Source organism: Colletotrichum destructivum, chromosome 2 (assembly GCF_034447905.1).
Source record: "Colletotrichum destructivum chromosome 2, complete sequence".
Classification (NCBI taxonomy): Eukaryota; Fungi; Ascomycota; class Sordariomycetes; order Glomerellales; family Glomerellaceae; genus Colletotrichum; species Colletotrichum destructivum.
In genome coordinates this window covers 171,396-187,359 of record NC_085897.1, presented here as the reverse complement: position 1 = coordinate 187,359, position 15,964 = coordinate 171,396, and the positions used below count along the sequence as shown (strand labels likewise).

The 15,964-nt window shown below is 55.6% G+C and overlaps 5 protein-coding genes across 5 annotated transcripts; 2 read left to right on the top strand and 3 right to left on the bottom strand.

Moving 5' to 3' along the window:
• Positions 1–50: 50 nt before the first annotated feature.
• On the bottom strand, positions 51–1,442 carry CDEST_02229 (uncharacterized protein; the record flags this gene model as incomplete). The annotated part of the gene is made up of 2 exons (XM_062918388.1): positions 319–1,442; positions 51–264 (listed from the first exon to the last, which is right to left on the bottom strand). The coding sequence occupies exons 1-2, from the start codon at positions 762–764 to the stop codon at positions 51–53; spliced, it is 660 nt and encodes a 219-aa protein (XP_062774439.1). The 5' UTR covers positions 765–1,442.
• A 564-nt stretch (positions 1,443–2,006) lies between these two features.
• CDEST_02228 (Putative mitochondrial carrier domain superfamily) lies at positions 2,007–3,684 on the bottom strand. The gene is made up of 3 exons (XM_062918387.1): positions 3,559–3,684; positions 3,273–3,453; positions 2,007–3,209 (listed from the first exon to the last, which is right to left on the bottom strand). The coding sequence occupies exons 1-3, from the start codon at positions 3,574–3,576 to the stop codon at positions 2,431–2,433; spliced, it is 978 nt and encodes a 325-aa protein (XP_062774438.1). The 5' UTR covers positions 3,577–3,684; the 3' UTR covers positions 2,007–2,430.
• Positions 3,685–4,069: 385 nt separating this feature from the next.
• Positions 4,070–8,517, top strand: CDEST_02227 (Putative GMP synthase, rossmann-like alpha/beta/alpha sandwich, glutamine amidotransferase). Its single transcript, XM_062918386.1, has 24 exons — positions 4,070–4,203; positions 4,863–5,010; positions 5,099–5,131; positions 5,183–5,231; positions 5,285–5,297; positions 5,580–5,631; positions 5,693–5,893; positions 6,004–6,032; positions 6,084–6,248; positions 6,330–6,396; positions 6,460–6,615; positions 6,693–6,787; positions 6,903–6,916; positions 6,965–6,986; positions 7,085–7,106; positions 7,214–7,251; positions 7,365–7,396; positions 7,550–7,607; positions 7,677–7,808; positions 7,862–7,872; positions 7,924–7,949; positions 8,028–8,113; positions 8,173–8,278; positions 8,336–8,517. The coding sequence occupies exons 1-24, from the start codon at positions 4,153–4,155 to the stop codon at positions 8,353–8,355; spliced, it is 1,626 nt and encodes a 541-aa protein (XP_062774437.1). The 5' UTR covers positions 4,070–4,152; the 3' UTR covers positions 8,356–8,517.
• A 2,692-nt stretch (positions 8,518–11,209) lies between these two features.
• Positions 11,210–14,703, top strand: CDEST_02226 (Putative Flavoprotein-like superfamily; the record flags this gene model as incomplete). The annotated part of the gene is made up of 6 exons (XM_062918385.1): positions 11,210–11,691; positions 11,749–11,849; positions 11,911–11,987; positions 12,054–12,367; positions 12,431–12,569; positions 12,631–14,703. 6 exons carry the CDS (start codon positions 11,210–11,212, stop codon positions 14,701–14,703), a joined length of 3,186 nt encoding a protein of 1,061 aa, XP_062774436.1.
• A 501-nt stretch (positions 14,704–15,204) lies between these two features.
• On the bottom strand, positions 15,205–15,943 carry CDEST_02225 (uncharacterized protein). The gene has a single exon (XM_062918384.1). It carries the CDS (start codon positions 15,806–15,808, stop codon positions 15,326–15,328), a length of 483 nt encoding a protein of 160 aa, XP_062774435.1. The 5' UTR covers positions 15,809–15,943; the 3' UTR covers positions 15,205–15,325.
• Positions 15,944–15,964: the final 21 nt, after the last annotated feature.

Sequence of the window (15,964 nt, the reverse complement as noted above, 5' to 3'; positions counted from 1 at the left end):
CGCCGTCACCAATCACTTTTGTTTACCCACCAAATGCTTCCGGACGCTCTCTAGTCAACCCAGTCAATGATTTCCCAACTCTCGGCGCCATCACGGATGACCAATCGATGCCGATCAATCCGCCAGAACGAGTACATGGACGCTGTTGCACGGCTTGCCTTGCGGTGAGCGGGACCGTGGCCCGCCTTGACAGCGTCCGGCCTCGATCTCCACAAGCAAGTCGCGAGATTCCTTCCTTCTGAGTCGGGGCTCCCAAACCAGTATCTATTAACAGTCAGTCTTCGTTCCCTTTTCCGCAGACAAAACGAGGTCTCTTACTTGAGGAATCCTCCAACTTGGTTAGCCTCGGCATGAGCGGCCTTGTCCAGGACGCCAAGGTCTTCGTACACGGTTGACGGCGGGATCGTCGAGCGGAACGCAACGATGTAAAAGGACGTTTCCTTGAACGTTTTCCCTGTCGATTGAACGAGCTTTTTGAGTTCAGCTATGACGTCCCCCCAGTTGAAGGACTCGACGTAGTCGGCTGTGGCATAGTCTTCACGAAGGCACTCGAGCCGGGACAACGCCCTGGCGAGGAGGGCGTTTTCGTCGTCAAGAGTTTCGAGGTCCAGTAGGTGCTCGGGATCGGTGTATGGCGAGTGGACCAAGAACCTGTCGGTATTGTTGATGTCGACTTCCTCCACGTTGACACCTACACTCTCCTTGAAATGTTTGGCGAGGGGGTCGACCACTGCAAAGGGCGCCGTGCTCACAACGGCTGTCATTGTAAGGAAGTGAGTGGGGGATTGCCGCGCAAGCTGGTAAAGAGATTTCGAGTAGCTGAGTCGGGAGATGACCGGAAACGCGAGCAAAGAAGATGCAGTGAGTTGGGGCGTGAAGTAAAGTCTGGTGTGAGATCTCAACGACAAGTGCTTCTCGACAGGTGGTGTTTGATGGAGCAGTTATGGCTTGTGTAAGTGGCGAGTACACGTTGAAGCGTATAGTTGGTTGCTACCGGCCAAGACGAAGAGTTGTGTGTTTTAGGGAATCCGGGTTTGACTTGAAAGAAGAACAGAAACGGCGAACCGACAGAAAAGTGCGAGCGAGGCATTGAAATAGTAAAACGGCATAAGAATACAGAGAGAGTCAGGACGTGTCAGTAAGGGGGCGTCGAGCAAACGTCTTTTCGACACAGGATTGCCTAACCCAAGCCAGGTGGGTCGAGGAACGACACCGTCGAGCGACTCGGAGCGAGTCAAGAGCAGCTGACCAACCCGGTGTGGTGCCGTTCAAAGGAGCGGTCGGTGTTCGTCCCTTAGCCATGTACGGTGATGAGAGTGACTGAGTGAGTGGGAGAGAGAGACAGATCCCTTTCCTCGCATGGCCGAACGTGTGACCCGGGCGGACCCTTATGGATCACTTCGACAGATTCCGGACGTTTGCATGCTTTGCATAGCAGGGGAAAGCATGGAACAGTCACGGAGCGTTTTGGAGGGATGGCGCAATCGGGCGCGGTTCTGATGCCAGAGACGTAATTTCGAACTGATGCCAATGCGCGCCGCCATGGATTTGACTTTTTCACCTTTTTGGCACGGCTTTCTAGAGGGGGAACACATTGCGCGGAACTCCAGGCCAGACAGGTTACCTTTGCCAATCGTCAAAGCAAAGGACAGGAGTACCGGGGGTGTTGGACATTGCATTCACTGAGGTACAAGACAGAGGCGCATAGGTTGAGACTCGAGCGACAAAGGGCAACTAAACCAGTGCCATGGCTGCTATGATTTAATGGGAGTATGGGCTTCTTGTAACAGTGACAGCGCTATTGGGGCACCGAGTCCCCCGCAGTCTCTTTCGACGCTACACCGAGCCACAACCGACCAGCACGTCTAGCCGTAGGGCTAATATTAGATGGTGCCAAAACATGAGATGATGGTATTACTGTGGCATCCTACTGTTGGGTTTGACTGGCAGGAGTATAACTTCAGCTTGTGCGAGTTTTTGGAAGGAGTTTTTTTCTTCTTCTTGATTTCTATTTCCCCCCTTTCTTGTTCTATATCCGTCTATGGATGTCCTTCGTCCGGCTACAAGTGCCTTTCACTCGGAGCCGCGGGGCAGTCACCCACTCAGAAACCCGGCCTACCCCGGGATCTCCCAGGCCCTGGCCACGCCACAGATCAGTCTCCACAGGGGGCGGTCTCGGCCTCGACGCACCGGTGGTGCAGCAGTTAGGTGCGGTAAATCCACCTAGCCATCCACCATTCTCTCTCCTCTGCCGCAGCTTGAAGCCAGACTGTGTTTCGGAGGCACTCCCTCCTCAAGGCCCCTCCGTCTGCTTTCACGCCCCGTTATTCGCGACCATCTGTTCTTTGCACAACAGTACATACAGTCATGCAGCCTTCACCTCTTGCTCCTTCGATGCACCCTGCGTTCATCATGCATCCCTTCCGCCCGTCACAGCCCTCCGACAACGTCCGATTCGTCCTTTCCTCGCGTGAGCCAGACTTTTGACATCTCGTACGTCCCCAGATAGAGACCGCTTCCAACGGCTGTCCACACGGCGCGCAACCCTCCGCCACGGAAGAGCCCGCGCACGCCGTGCTTCTGGTACACATCCTTCGTCACCTCCAGGCTTCCGCGGCTCTTCCTCAATGGCTTCGACGCATCGCCAGAACCCCGTGGCGAGGCGTCGCCCTCTCTGCTTCCGCTTCCCGAGCCTGTCTCGCCTGCGCTCAGCATCATTCTCGTCTTGACGACGTCGCCCGGTGTCGTGATGAAGGCCGCAAACGCCCCCGCCGCCCCGGCGCTGGTCCCCGTCACCACGCCCGTCTCGACGAGCCCATGCTCCTCGCCCGCCGTCCTCCCCCGCTCCCCAGAGGCCCATATTGTCTTCCGAACTTGCTCGAAAATGGGGAACTGTAGTGCCGTAAAGGGTAGGTTGCGCGCCACGAGCGCCGTGTATCCCGAGAAGAGCCGTCTCTGAGCCCCGGAGCCCGTGACCTGGCGCAAGGCCTCGAGAGATGTTGATCGTCTGCTGCCTGCCCCGCCACCGCCGCCCTCCTGCCGACGGAGCATCTGCGCGTTCTGCTTGATTACTTCTGCGGGCGCGAGCACCAGACATGAGCCCATCTCAGCGATGGCCGAGGCAGACGCGTGCACCAAGGGCAGCGGGACCGAGACGGTATTGGATATCGTCGTCTTCATGGTCTCGTACGTGGCGAAGAAGATGCCAGCTTGAATGCGCCAATCTCGTCGTCAGTACGCTGTTGCATCAAGATACCAGAAGAAGCGCTCACCTGCTGGTAACGTAGCCAAGACCACACTGCCGATGCCTTGGTAAAGGCCGCGGAAGAGCGGCGCTTTGTTACCTGGCGACGACGCATAGGTCTGAACGAAATCTTGGCTTTGATACCGGGTCTTGAGGGTATCGAGGGGGTAAACCAGACAGTCTACTGTGAATGCAGCCGCCGCACCGGCCTACGGATGTTGGTTAGATGGCCAGATTCATCCATAACACGAGGTAGCTCCTGGTCTAGGAATATACCAGGAAGGGCCTGTGAGGATGTGTTTCCTGTCACTTACAGCGTAGATTTCATACATGATGCAGAGTTCTGAGATATATGTACGGCAGTTGTTCAATATTGACAACAACCAACCTGGCAGTGCACTTTGTAGGAAACTCAGAAGGTCGCGGGTTCAACAAGGTCACTCTAACGATGAATGACATCATTCCCCTCTGGCTGCGCGTGTCGGGACAAGTCTTCCAAAAGTTCTGTCAGGCACGTCTTGCCACTTTCTCGGTAACCCCGATCTGAAACAGATACAGAGAGCCATTTCAGTCTACAGGAAAGGGACGAGGGACGAAAAAAAGTAAAGAACCTATTTGTAGCAAACACTGCATCACCAAAATGAAGCATTCAAAGATTCAGGTGTGGCTAGGTTTGTAACGTGGCGCACAATAATGTTCCATGTTGTGGCTGGTGTTCCGCCGTTACAGGGGCTAAAGGTTCATCTTCGAGATAAGATAAGGCCCAATAAATCTCAATGCCCCGCCCCCGCTATGCGACTTGCACCAACACCATTGTGACTGACTCTTAACTTTTTTTTTTCCCCCTTCCCTTCGTGTGACGCAAACTTCAACAATTCGACACGTTTGCACTCGAAAAGGAAAACAATATGGCCAGCGCTACCGAGATCGAGGCTGAGGCCCCTCACAACAACTTCGACGTACGTACGCCCCTTGCGAAACTGGTTTTGCCGAATCCATCCTCTTGCGTCCACCATCTCTGGCTGTGGTGGACCGCTGCCTCCTATCACGATGTCACGATCAGGATTTGCCCCGAAGTTGCCCACGAAGCCCCCACGAATCTGCTCCCGACACCGAGAAATAAACCATATGAATGGATCCAGTTCCAGAAGTCACAGGCAGCGCCGAGAGATCAGCGATCTGGTCACGGGTACATTCTAGAGATATGTCCTTTCCAGTCGCAGTCTCTCCTGTCTGGAAACTGGCCACGACATCTCCACAAATCTGCTACACCGAGAATAAGACGCACACAAGCGGATACAATGCCAGATGTGGCGAGTAGCGCCAGAAACTAGAAGTGCTCTGGTTGCGGTCATAATCCCCAACCTGTCGTTTCTGAGCGCAGCTTCTTCCGCCTGTTCAGGCAGTCGGCCCATTTCAACCAGAGCTGCGGCCATTAAAGACCACTCGAAGGTCGCTGCGACTCAACAGTGCGGTTCCAAACCTGGGCATTTAGGGGCATTCTCGTGACTGCGTCATCTGGTCTGGCGACAGCGGGCGCAACCGTGGTCGATAGGAGGCCAGGCAGAGAGAAAGGCTTTGAGCTTGTCGTATGGGTTGGCTGACCTTTTCTGCGCAGACAATTCTTGTGCTCGATTTTGGTTCCCAGACGAGCCATCTCATCCTGAGACGCCTGCGCGCGCTCAAGGTGTACGCTGAGATGCTGCCATGTACCACGAAGCTGGCGGATCTCCCCTTCAAGCCGAAGGGAATTGTGCTGTCTGGAGGTAGGAATCCCATGGGCGTAACTCCCCAGCCTTCTACAACATGTGATATAACTTGACGCCGAAGTTTCAGCTCACTGACAATGAATAGGCCCCTCTTCTGTCTACGATCAGGGCGCACCCCGTGAGATCCTCCTGCCGTGTCCGATGCAACCCTGTTACTGATCCGTCCAAGACGTTGACCCCGCCGTTTTCGAGCTCGGCGTTCCTATTCTGGGTATATGGTACGAATGTCTATGCCCTTGGTGACTTTTCAGTGCTGATATGGTGTTTCTAGCTACGGCTGCCAGGTATTTTTCCTTTTCATTTGCCATTCAGTGAGCCTGGTGACCGCCTTGCCTCTTTGCGCCTTGACACCCTCCATCTTACCCTAGAACTCGACTCAACGATACTCTACCGGCCAGAATGTTAAGGCCACTTAGCATGGACAAAATTGCAATGCCAGTCAGTTCTGGGGTGTTTCGGCTTTAACAACTGCCAGACGAATGTCAATGGCGCAAAAGAAGCAGACAGTCTCCTCAGGGGCCTCCTGAACGATCTCCCACTGGAGCACAGGTTGATTGTTATTGCAGGAACTTGCCTGGAGAATCAGCTCGGACAATGTCGCCCGAGGAGCGGCCCGAGGTTCGTCAATTGGATTTGCTGAAGATGGAATATTTCCCCTAATCATTCTCTTGTTGTTCAGAGTACGGCCACGCCGACGTTACCATCCACAACTCGGGCAACTCCCACACGGATCGCCTCTTCGCCGGCCTGGGAGAGACGATGCACGCCTACATGTCCCACTTCGACAAACTAGTAAAGTTGCCTGAGGGCTTTGTGGTTGTTGCGAGCACAAAAAACAGCGAATACGCCGGAATCGCTCACCAGACGAAGCCGATCTACGGTATGTAGCTGATATGCTTCCGTGCGCCGGACCGCTTCGACGTAGAGCCTTCCGGTTCGGGGGATGAAGATGAGGTTGGATCAGATGGCTGACTATGTGCGTTACTACAGGTGTGCAATTTCACCCTGAGCTCGAGCATGTAAGTCGAATCGCAGCCTTAGCCGGACTAGGATTAACATGAAAACTACAGACGCCGAGAGGCACTGAGATCCTTCGCAACTTCAGTGTCGACATCTGCGGGGCGCAACCCAACTGGGTCATGAGCGACTTCATCAAGAAGGAAATCGTCCGCATCAGACACCTCGTTGGTGACCGTGCCCAAGTCATTGGCGCCGTCAGTGGAGGAGTCGATTCCGTGAGTCTTTCACCGCCACCATCCGTCGCCGCACCGCGATAAAATCCAGAAGGCAGAAGCAGAGGCTGACCATGTAAACAGACCGTCGCTGCTAAGCTCATGAAGGAAGCCATTGGCGACCGCTTCCATGCTATTCTGGTTGATAACGGTTAGCTATCTGCACCTCGATGAATTATAGTGAGGGTAGACGTGCTGATGCGCTTCCTTGTAGGAGTTATGCGTCTCAACGAGTGCGAGCAGGTGAAGGAGACGCTTCAGAAGCACCTCGGCATCAACCTGACGGTTGTTGATGGAGCTGAGCTGTTCCTGGGACGCCTTAAGGGCGTCACTGAGCCTGAGAAGAAGCGCAAGATCATTGGCGGAACCTGTATGCCCATCCCCAGGCTCTGCAGCTGCTGATTACCCGCATTCATCGGTACACTTTATCTGACCTGAAGTACATAGTCATCGACCTTTTCGAGAAGGAGGCCATTCGGATCGAGAAGGAGGCAGAGAACACGCCCAATGCCGGCAAGGTCGAGTGGTTCCTTCAGGTTCGTGTGAAGTCCTCCCCCTTACATATTGACCACTGGCTGACTTCATTCTTTAGGGCACTGTGAGTTTCTGCAAACCAACATTGGGTTTCCACGATGATGTTGACTTTGGGATGTGCAGCTTTACCCTGATGTGTAAGTCTTGCCTCGACTCACGCCTCTTCAGCGCTAACTGGATTTTAGTATTGAGTCGCTCTCGTTCAAGGTGCGTGAAACTGGTGCATCGGTCCGAAGAGGGCTAGATATAGAATTCCTCTCTACTCTTGCCACACTTTGCGGACGTGCTGACTTTCTTTTGTACAGGGTCCCAGCGCGACTATCAAGAGTAGGTTCAAATACTTCTATTGCCTTCAGGAGATCTGCGCCTGGTCAAAGGACCTCGTGTTATAGCTTGAACACGGGCAAACAGCTACTGACGAATTATTGTAACAGCCCATCACAATGTCGGAGGTTTGCCCGATACTCTCAAGGTATGTTGGGAAGTAGAGCGTGAGAGCTTATTTCGGAGAGCAGCCTTCATCACCCCTTGTTTCCAGTCAGGCCCCGAGGTCTTAAGTGGATGGAGAGCTAACACCAACTGTAGTTGAAACTCATTGAGCCCTTGAGAGAGCTTTTGTAAGTGAAAACCTGCTTTCCACATTTGGCAACCTAGCCGACGGCAGCGTACGCATGTTGTGCGACACTTGGCCGCCGAGCTCATCAACCTCACCATTTCGCCTGCTCGGTCGCTTCACTTCACCGCCGTATTCAACTAACAGCATCAAATAGCAAGGACGAGGTCCGAAGCTTTGGTAGGGAGCTTGGTATCCACAGCGATCTCATCATGGTAAGAAACCAGTCTCCAAGAGCCTTGCTAGCTGGTCATTTTCAGTCGGCTGACAACGTCGTCCACCAGAGACACCCCTTCCCTGGTCCCGGAATCGCCATCAGGATTTTGGGCGAGGTCACACCGGAGCGCGTGGCGATCGCTCGGGCGGCCGACAACATCTTCATTTCGATGATCAAGGAGGCTGGCATCTATGATCAGGTACGTTTATATATGGATTATCTTCTCGTTAACAGCGGCTAACTATTATGCAGATGTCTCAAAGGTATGATGCCAATAATTATGAGGCGAAGGCGGTCCAAGCTAACATATGAAGCTACGCTGGTCTGGATACCAACAGAGGTATGTCTTGATTCGGAATCTGCTCACTGCGATGCCGTCGCTTGCAAAGTTCTCTCACTGACTGGTGTCTTTTTCTAGCCGTGGGCGTCCAGGGAGACGCCAGGGTGTACGGCTACATCGTCATCCTCAGGGCCGTCCAGACGGCCGACTTTATGAGTTGCGAGGTGAGACGATTGACGCCGAACCAGAACTGCGAAAACATGCAAGCTAATGCCGTGCGCAGCCGTTCGAGTTCGACTTCAACCTCTTGAAGAAGATCTCGACACGCATCGTCAACGAGGTCGAAGGCGTCTCGCGTGTCGTCTACGACATCACCAGCAAGCCGCCCGGTGAGTCCGCCTCGGCTCGGTTTCATTTGGAGCAGGAATCTAACTACATCATCGTAGGAACCATTGAGCTCGAATAATGGACCCAAGACGATAGAGGCAAGCGTCTATATAGAGTAGGCAAGTACCGTGGAGGATGTCATAGTAGGCAGATAGATGTCATTCCGCACCAGCCACACGGTCTGGCTGCTTTCAGCCACGGGCGGAGTGATGCGCCTCCAATACCAACGTTTTGTTGAGCTCATTCCTCCCTCTCCATCCTCGGGACACATTGCTGCCATCACCCTTGCCAAGACCCTGCACTCGAGTTCGCAGCAGCAGTTGACTGCGGCCGTCGATCCCTGGAGCATGAAATAGCGCAATGCCATGGACAACACGAGCAGATCGCCCGCGGAGATGACGGCGACCCCTCCCGTGCGCGCGCTACCTACTTACCAGCAACGAGGACGGCGGCATCCATCATGGCCATTGACTGTCGCTGCAAACCCTACGACACGGCGAAGCGTCATTCCGTCCTGGAAAGTCATCTTTCCAGCCTTGGCAATGTCGCGACCGGGGCCGGAAGCTCCCTCATCGATGCAGCGAAAGAGGGAAAACAAAACGAGATGCACCGCCGACGGTGGATCCCCTTCTTCGGTCGAAACGCACCACAGCAGCAAGGCAACTACCTACCTCCGCAGCATTCGAATACGGGAGACCCGGCGGCTGCGGAATTTTCGCGCTGCGCTGTGCTGCGGTAGAACCGGGACCGTCTTGCTGTCAGTTTCGGTGCTTGCAGATCCCATCCGGGCGGACTTAGTCTCCGCAGTCTGATGCTGTGCCACCGCCTTGACACTCTTTTTCATGTCGGAATGTTTCACGCAATGAATGTCAGAAAGCATGTCGGAAAGAGGAAACGACTTTCACGACGGAGTCGACCAAGGCAATCCCTTTTGTTCCAGAAAACCCGTCGACCATGGCGCGAAACGTACCCCCCGGGGTTCGATTGCTGACCATGTGGTTTATTGCACACAAAGGCGCTGCTGAAAGTCGATTCGCGTGCCGGATGATTCACGTTTGCCATGTTTCTTCTGGGTTGGCTGTGGACCTCAGCCCTCTTCGGCTCGGGTTGCTGTAAGTGCAAGAAACCGTACGCGATGTTTCTCAGCGAGACTTGGATATCCGGTCCCTCGTGAGTCGTCACCCCTCCCATGGATTCCTCGACCAGTGCCCTCTGTGTACTTATGTGTCGATCGCCTCTTTGTGACCCGCCGGAGATACACATCCCAGCATGGGCACTGAGCAGGAGATGGACACCACTGGTCGGTCTATGGAACATTCCCAGAAGCCTTCTGTTACACATGAAATCACTAGTCGGACGACACAACTGGAAATGGCATCACAGAAAACCCTGGGCAGTCTCAGTCGAGTCCACCCGCCCCTGTTTAAGGCGGCGATGGCGTCGGTTTCCACGCGAGTTGCGTGCGCAAGATCCAGACAGCGGAGGGATGGGCAATTGGGTTGCGCTCGTCTTACAGACTCACTCACGGGCGAGACTTGCGAGAGATGGAATTTGCCTCCACGCCCAACGCTGAGTAGGGTGTCGTACGGAAACTAACGGACAGGAATCGCCTCACCCAGAGAACAGTTGAACGTGGCCCGGAGAATACAGCCCATATATTTGTGTCGCTTTATGAGAGCTTTTATCTTGTCTTTCTTTAGACATTATAGACAGCAGCTGTAGTTTAGCCGTTTAGCCGTCGTTGCATTTGTTTACTGATTTGGCTTTTCCTTCTCCGGTCCTTTTCTTCTTTTCTTTTTTCCATCTTTTTCACTGTTCTTCTATTTCGGTAGTCTTCGCGACCGAGTTCCGTCAGTGTTCCCTGGCAACTGGTCCTATTTACCACCAACGTTGTTCTGCAGCCAGCCCAGTCGTCGATGAAGCCGTTGTTTGAAAGTAGCCGGGCGAACGGCCGTGCATAAGACGCTTTCAAGTGATGGCAGCAAACTCAGCCTCTTCGAGTTCGGCCCAGCTAATGTTATCGGTCCCGAGGGGGGACGAACCCCTTCGAAATGGCAGGTCGCTTGGTGGCCGCGGGCAAGCGCTAGGACATTGTTCTGCCGTCATCCCCCACTTCACAATGTCCATGCCCAATTGCTGCTCCTCCCAGCGAGTTCGTGATGGGGGGATTATCGACATGGCGGTGGCTATAGTTCCCCCTTTCTTCTCCTCTTTCCGAGGGGCTGATGACATTCCGGCAGCAGAGTTGCACCGGATGCCTGAGACAGCGTGTGCCACTGAGCTTTCAGTTCAATGGCCATGGGGGTGGTGTAGTGGTTTGCGGCGTGTTCTCTCGAGCACAAGATTGGTTGATGTGCGCTTTCCCCCCCACCCCTTTCTGTCTCTCTCTCTCTCTCTCTCTCTCTCTCTCGTGTTGGGGAACGGAAAGGGGCTCGGTGACTATGTGGCTTAGAGAAAGGGAACCAGTGTGTCCAATATCAGACGGTGATGTATGGAATATCAGAGCACCGCACCCAAGTCTGGCGGGCAGAGCAAGCCTGATCATCCCAAGATTTATGGTCTAGAGTCAATTACTTGTCTTCTTTGTGTCCCCTCCCTCGTCTCTATTATAAAGTTGGGTTCGTCTTCTCTTTTCCTTCTTTAGTTCGTCTGGAGATCACCACCATCGCGGAAACTTAGTCATTCGCCTGATGCCGCCATCACCAATTTTTACCAAAGAGATCCACTCCAACTCTTATTGCATCCAACTAAATCTTCGCAATCCACTACCACCCTTCACACTACACATTGCCCACTCCGGTACATGTCTTAATAAGACTTTGGCCTGTCCCTCATAGTCTGGGGGAAACAAAGTATCGGATAGACCCTGTCGATCTCCCTTCCAACCCCCACGTTCTCATCTATAGATAATACAACCTCACACACGGCAGAAAATGGCATGTCCATTCCTCCAGAGCACCCTCGCGGTGCCGCCACGGCAGGTCTCGGCCGAACAAGAGTTCGCCAACATACGCTCGCAGTACCCGTCTCTGTCATCAACAGGCTGCACTGCGAAGTTCTGCCAGTCCGGGCGGATGACGCACATGGACGAGGAGCGCGTGGGCCGGAATCAGTCATACACCCAGGTCCGCGAGGACGCACTCGACTTTTTGCAGCAGATGCACAGGGATGGTCTCATTGACACCGAGCAGCTTCACAGCCGTGCGCACGATGTCCTTCAGGAGATCCAGAAGAACTCGACCGAGGGCAAGTTCACCGCCGCGTCGGAGAGTGGGCCAGAGGCGGCGCCGGCCACCACGGTTGGCCTGGTGGGCGGTCTCTGGACGCAGACTTTCGAAGAGCTCGAATTCGGCCTGCGGACAGCGTGGAAGCATGCTCGAAAATGCATCATGCGGTCCGAGTACAGCAACTTGAGGTACGTCGATTGCAATTCGGCTTGACGACAAAGACTCGATTAACACGATGCACCCAGATTATGCGACTTGAGACATGTCCGAACAAGCAAGAAGATGGCCGAGACTCTGATTGAGAACCTGAGAGTGGCCTACAACTCTGGAGAAATCAATCCTACAGGTACGGACGGAACCTAGGTTGGCTCGGAAAGAAGCGTTATTTTAACTGTTCGAGCCCTTAGTCTTCGTCTTCCCGCCACGGGACATCAACAGCCGCGGTCCCATGATCTGGAACTCGCAGCTTCTGTCGTTCGCGGGTGTAAGTCCTTCTCACTTCTGCTGCTCTCCATCCATGTCAATTGCACATATACTAACCCGTCCAAAGTATGAACAATCCAGCGGCGAGATCCTGGGAGACCCCGCCAACGTCGAGCTGACCAAGGCCATCATCGAGCTCGGCTGGACGCCGCCGCGATTCCGCTCGCAATGGGACCTCCTGCCCATCGTCACCATGGCCGAGGGCGAAGAGCCCGTCATCACGGAGCTTCCCAAGGACGCCTTCCCGCTGGTGCATATCCGCCATCCCAAGCATCCAGAGCTCGAGACTCTTGGCCTGCGCTGGGTTCCCGCGCCGGCCCTCAGCCGTCTTGGCTTCAGTATTGGCGGCGTGCAATACACTGCGACGCCTTTTATCGGATGGTGAGTCAGACCCATCTCGGTCTTGTTGCGTGGACACTTCGCTAACGACTTACCGGCCTACAGGTTCATGGATGCCGAGATTGGTGTCCGCAACTTGGCGGATTCGTTCCGTTACAATGCACTCCCGCAGGTCGCTAAGGCCATCGGTCTGGTCGACGGAAATGTGGACGACCTACCAGACTATGAACGTCTGGCCGTGTTGGTGAGTTTCCCTCATTATGTCCCCCTTCCCTCTATACGTCTCTTTACTCACGATGCCCAAGTCTCGAGCGCAGCTGGAGCTCAACTACGCCACGTATTGGTCCTTCGCTCAGGCCGGCGTCAGGATGTCAGACTCACTCGGCGCGGCAGAGCAGTTCGCTCAGTTCGATGACGAGCATCTCATGAACAACGGCTTCCGACTCCCCTCGGATCCGTACTGGCTCGCCCCTCCTCAGGGCTCCATCATCCCCCTCTGGCATCGTGGCGGCTCTCCAAATTATCAACCGAAACCGTTGATCTGCCGCCACGCTCAAGACCCGGTCAATGCCTGGCGCCGAGAACGGCAACTCCGCTCGACACGGACTCAAAACGCCTCGGACACAAAGCTCAACATCCTCATCCCCGTGCCGTCCATCTCCCTCACGAGGCCCGTTACCCCCGTATCCCCCTTCGGGACCGCCTCGACAACCTTCCTGCCCATCCCGCCGCCCACGCAAACGACCAGACCCTCGACGCCCCTGACGCCCCTGAGCCCTCGGGGGCCCGGGCGCAGGATCTACATCGGCTTCTGCAGCTCGGGGAACGTCGCCATCAAGCTCTGCAAGAGGCTGTGCGCGCAGCTGCAGCACGCGTGCGACGTCAACCCCGAGCTGGGCTCCGTCGTCGTCCCCTGCACGCTCAACGCGCTACCCATTTCCATGGTCGAGCCCGACGACGTGCTCGTAATCGTCGCCAGCACGACGGGCCGTGGCGAGGTGCCGCAGAACGGCAAGGCCTTCGCCGACGCGCTGGCCAGGAACCCCAAGGCCATTGCGTGCCGGTACGCCATCTTCGCCAACGGCTCGCTCGAGTACCCGGACACGTACAACCAGGCGGCCATGGACATTGAGGACCTGCTGAGCAGGGGGGACGCGCAACGGCTCATCGGCATGCGCGAGGCCGACACCGGCGCAGAGAACCCGCCCTGGTCCGTCCTCGGTCAATTCTTCGACCAGGTCCTCGCCGCGCTGCAGACGTCGAGCCGGGAAGCGGCCGAGTGTGGTGACGTGGGCGACACGCAGCGGAACGCGCGACCGGTCAGACCTTTCGACACCAGGCCATGGTTTCAGGCCAGTGTTGTTGGGCGGCCCGCCGAGGGGACGGCCGCCGGCGGCATGAAGAGGGTCACACTCGACATGGGCGATCGCGAATACCCGACCATGGGAAGCGTCTGGATCCTCCCGCCAAACTCGAACAACAAGGTGTCTCGTGTCTTGGGGGCTTTGGGTGTGGAGGCTGATGAGCGGCTGGACATCCCCGGAGAGCCTACCGTCGGCGACTTTCTGCAAAGGTACGCGGACTTGGAGCAGCCTTTCAAGTCTACGGCATGGGCTGAGCAGCTGTTACTGTCACGGCTGGAGACTCTGTCCAAGGCCGCTATCGAGGACGCGGTCCACCAGATCCCCTCGGGCTGGAGGCGGTCGGTGACGCTGGACACCCTCTGCGGCGCCATGCCGACGATCCAGCCGCGAGAATACTCCATCGCCTCTGACGGATCGCGGACGAAGCGCGAGGACGGGAGGAACACGCTGGACCTCCTCGTCCAGCACCACCCGGAAGGCAGGTTCTCGGACAGATACCTCGGGTGCTTCGAGGCGTTCGGGGGCGTGACGTGCAAAATCCGGCCGTCGTCTCACCTACGGAGCATCGCTGAGAACTACGACAGGCCGATGATCATCTTCACAACCGGATCCGGTATGGCGCCCGTCCGCGGCCTCCTGCAGAACCGCCTTCAGCGCCTCCGCTCCCCGAACGACGACGCCATGCCCGCCATCAGCCTCTTCGCGGGCTTCAAGGCCTCGGATGAGTCCCTCGTGCGCGAGGCGGTGCATGAGGCGGACGAGGCGGGCATGTTTGACGTGCTGCGGCTGACGGGCAGCAACCGGGAGAAGAGGAGGGCGCAGGACGCGATGCTCGAGGCGGGCGTGCGGGAGAAGCTGGCGCGGAGCGTCGAGGACGGCGCGCTGGTCTTTGCGTGCGCGCGGCCGAGGGCCGTTGACGATTTCCTGGGCACTCTGAGCAAAGTGCTGGGGCGCGACGCGAGGGAGGCGCTGGGCGATCGGTTCGTCGCTGACGTTTACCAGCCCGCGACCTGAGCATTCTCGGAGATTCGTCTCCTTTAGTTTCGTTTTTTTCTTCTTTCTATCCTTTCTTCTCTCTCTTTCTTGGTTGTGCGACTAGACTTGGAGACGGGCAAGACTTGGTTCAAAGCGAGGCGTTTGGGTGGAGGGGGGGAGCTTGATGGTTTCACTAGACATTGTAGAGTTGACATTGTAGACTTAATAGTTGAAAATATCTAGGCGAAATAGATGTAAGAGCAGAATATGCCACTGCATGAATGCATCGGCCTAACCGCGCCAGCCCAATACTTCTCTGCGCTAATTGGTTTACCATCAAATTTGAAAAAGGGTCAATCGGAGTAGATAGACCAGAGACTCATGTCTCTTTCCAACGTTACCCAAACTAAATCTTGGATAATAATATCATGCAACACCTACCCCAGTAGACATATGCACCAGGACCAAAAATCAACATCACTCACGTCAATGATTTATCACCCTCATTGGCTTGAAACAGCTTCGTTACTATTGTACATCATGATCATGACTATAATCATACAATATCCGGTATCGCTTGGCCTTCCTCCATCCAGGTTCCTAAAGTACCGCCTTCAAAAAGGAAAACAAAATGAACGCTCAATTCTCTCCTGTACTTCTTTTACCGAGGGTTCTCGGCCTCGGCGGAGGCCTGCGTCACGCTCTCGGGCGCAATGTTGCCCTCGGCCGAGATGCTGTCCGGCACGCTCTCCGGGGTGTAGTAGTCGGAACCGGGGAACTTGTTGCCGCCAACGCCGGGCGGCCGGGTACCGACGTTGTTCCGGACGGCACCCTCGCCCTGCAGCAGCACGTCGTCCTTGCGGTCCTGCGTGCCGAGCGACGAGATCTTCTTGGCCGGGACCACATCATCGTCATCGTAGGCCGGGTCCTTGGCCGGCTGCTCGGGCTTGTACGACACGTTGTTGGTCGGGTCACCCTGCACCGAGACCGAGGCGCCCGGGAAGCGGGTCTCAGTCTGCACCGACGAGACGCCGGCGTCGTCGTTGCCCTGGGGCCGGGCGGCGCCCGTCTTGGACTGGTAGGTGTTCATGTCGAGCTGGGCCTGGGCGGCGGTCTCCATGAGCTGATCCTTTGAGGGTGCCATTTTGTGGTGTTGTGGTGGGTTATTGTTTTGAACAAGTGGTGTGAGAGAGATATTGAAAATCTTTGTTTTAGGTTTGTAGGTGAAAGGATGAGATATGTTTGCTTTGGTTTGTTGATACTGAGTGGCTTCTAACCATCCATTAGCTGCTCGGAAACG